The sequence below is a fragment of the Nematolebias whitei genome, chromosome 22 (assembly GCF_014905685.2).
Source record: "Nematolebias whitei isolate Nwh7 chromosome 22, NemWhi1, whole genome shotgun sequence".
Lineage (NCBI taxonomy): Eukaryota > Metazoa > Chordata > Actinopteri > Cyprinodontiformes > Rivulidae > Nematolebias > Nematolebias whitei.
The window spans coordinates 4,922,466-4,924,594 of record NC_056519.1 but is presented as its reverse complement, the minus strand read 5'-3'; the positions used below and the strand labels follow the sequence as shown (position 1 = coordinate 4,924,594).

At 42.0% G+C, this 2,129-nt stretch overlaps 1 protein-coding gene across 1 annotated transcript in view; it reads left to right on the top strand.

The window, feature by feature from the left end:
* Positions 1-396: 396 nt before the first annotated feature.
* LOC119428199 (solute carrier organic anion transporter family member 1C1-like) overlaps positions 397-2,129 on the top strand; it is a 14,423-nt gene continuing 12,690 nt past the window's right edge. Inside the window, exons 1-2 of the mRNA XM_037695846.1 lie at positions 397-504; positions 1,646-1,787. Of these exons, the coding sequence (XP_037551774.1) occupies positions 397-504; positions 1,646-1,787 (250 nt within the window). The remainder of the gene's footprint in view (positions 505-1,645; positions 1,788-2,129) is intronic.

Below are 2,129 nucleotides of genomic sequence, written 5' to 3'. Positions count from 1 at the left end.
ACCAAATCAAAACCTGATGAGATTTGTGTCTGGTGATGTTTGTGAGAAATTATAAAATACTAGATGTTTTTACTGAGAGTATAAAACCACTAATGTTCATTATCTCTGGCGGCCATTTTAAATTAATCAGTTGTGTAGTGCTTGGATTGTCTGTTGGGGATGACACTCAAACTACTACCACACTTCATTTTAGAGCAATATTTATAAAACTTGTTGTAGCCATTTTGGAGTTTTGTGTTTTCCAAGGATAGTTAACCATTAAAGTAATTTTAGTGATATTTATTTGTTTGTTCAGTTTTGTTTTAGGAGATAAATGACAGTTTGAGGTCATAAGATGCTTAATTATGAGTTTCCTGTTTTCCTCAGAACACCTACAGCAGAAGGACACTGAGTCTGATGATGGAGGACGGCGTGGAGGACATCAGTCAGATGACCAGCCAGCAGGTTCTGCGTGACCCCACCGAGCAGAAGACCAGAAAGCGTCCTGGCCCGTCCACTCTCAAAGTACTCGAGCTGTCTGCAAACAGCACTTCTCGGCTCATTTTCTTTGTTTTCTTTTCTCAATCTGGTTATTTTTAGCAGCATTCCGTTGATGCACTCAGTGTAATTGCGCTTCAGGTTAAAAGCCTGAAAGACGGCATTTGTAGCGACATCTTTTCTTCTAGAAGCTTCTGGGTTCAGACGTTTTCTCGCTCGGCTTCTTTGTCCTCTTATGGTTTTACTTTGCTCTAAAGACGCAGCTTTAGGTTTAGCTGTTGACTCCCTCTAAGTGTGAAAGATTGCGTACGTGTAACGTTTATAGATTACAGACGATCGTAGGATTCTACGTAAATAACCACGTGTTTACAAATTGTTGTAAAAGTAAACAATTATTAAAAAAAAGGTGTTTAAGTCAACATTTTCAAGACTGGGGTTGCTTTACGATGGAAGGCATCCTCTTGGGTAACGGCTACACTTGGACTAGCCATGAGCTCATCAGTTCGGTCCAAATCAAACTATTTTATTCCAAACTGAGGTTTCAGTTCAGCTTATAACTTTTGTTTTGTTAATTTTATTTTATTCAGTTTTCGCTATTACATCCATCTTTTAGCGTTTATCTGTGGTCAGGTCCCTGAGGCAACAGATCCAGGACGAAAACCCAGACCTCCCTCTCCCCAGGGACAGGCTCCAGTTCCTCCTGGGGGGATCCCCAAGTGTTTCAGGGAGGATATATAATTCCTCCTGAGGGGTTCTGGGTCTGCCACAGGGTCTCTTCCCAGTGGGACATGCCCAGAACACGTCCATGAGGTTTCCTAACCAGATGCCCGAACCACCTGAATGCCTGCGAGTGCCTGATGGCCGAGTCTTAGTTCTTGGAGCTTGGCTGGGTCAAACCCAAAAGACAGACAAGATGCCTCCTCCTTATGGGCCCACCACCTGCAAGGAGGACCGTCAAGATGTTTTGACTAATTTTTTTTTTTTTTTTCTGTGTAAAGATTCAAAGCTTGACGTAAAATCCAGTTTAGGAGGAAAGATCTCTGCAATAAACAGCTTATGAAAGAACAAAAGCAGCTCGTAACGAGGACTTTTCATTTTAGACAATCGTCCTGTAAATTCTTGATGCTCCCAATGAGTTTGAAGTGGACTGACCTCTTCTGTCTTTTAGCTGTTTATAGTAGCACTTTCCTTCGCCCACTTCTCCAAGGCCCTGACAGGCACCTACATAAAGAGCTCCATCACTCAGATTGAGAGGCGATTCGACCTCTCCAGCACACACGTCGGTCTCATAGACGGCAGCTTCGAGATGGGTACGGCTTCTTTTTTTAACCTGTTAAACCCCGCGAGGTTTCCTGCTCGAAAACAGTGTGCACAAATTAAACCGAGTGTTTCTCAGCAGTTTGAGCCTTCTTGATTTCAAAATAAAGCTAACATTTGAGAGCTTCCACCAGAACTGTAAGCATCACATCATCTGTTATTTCACAGACAATGAGTAACGCATACGGAAAATTATACACCTACCACAATATATAGCAATGGCCCAGACAAACAAATACCTTATTTTGACCTTGATTTATGACCTTGAACATACATCTGGGGTGATTAAAAACAGATGAAACAAGCTGTCTAGTGGTGGGATGTATGTGTATTAA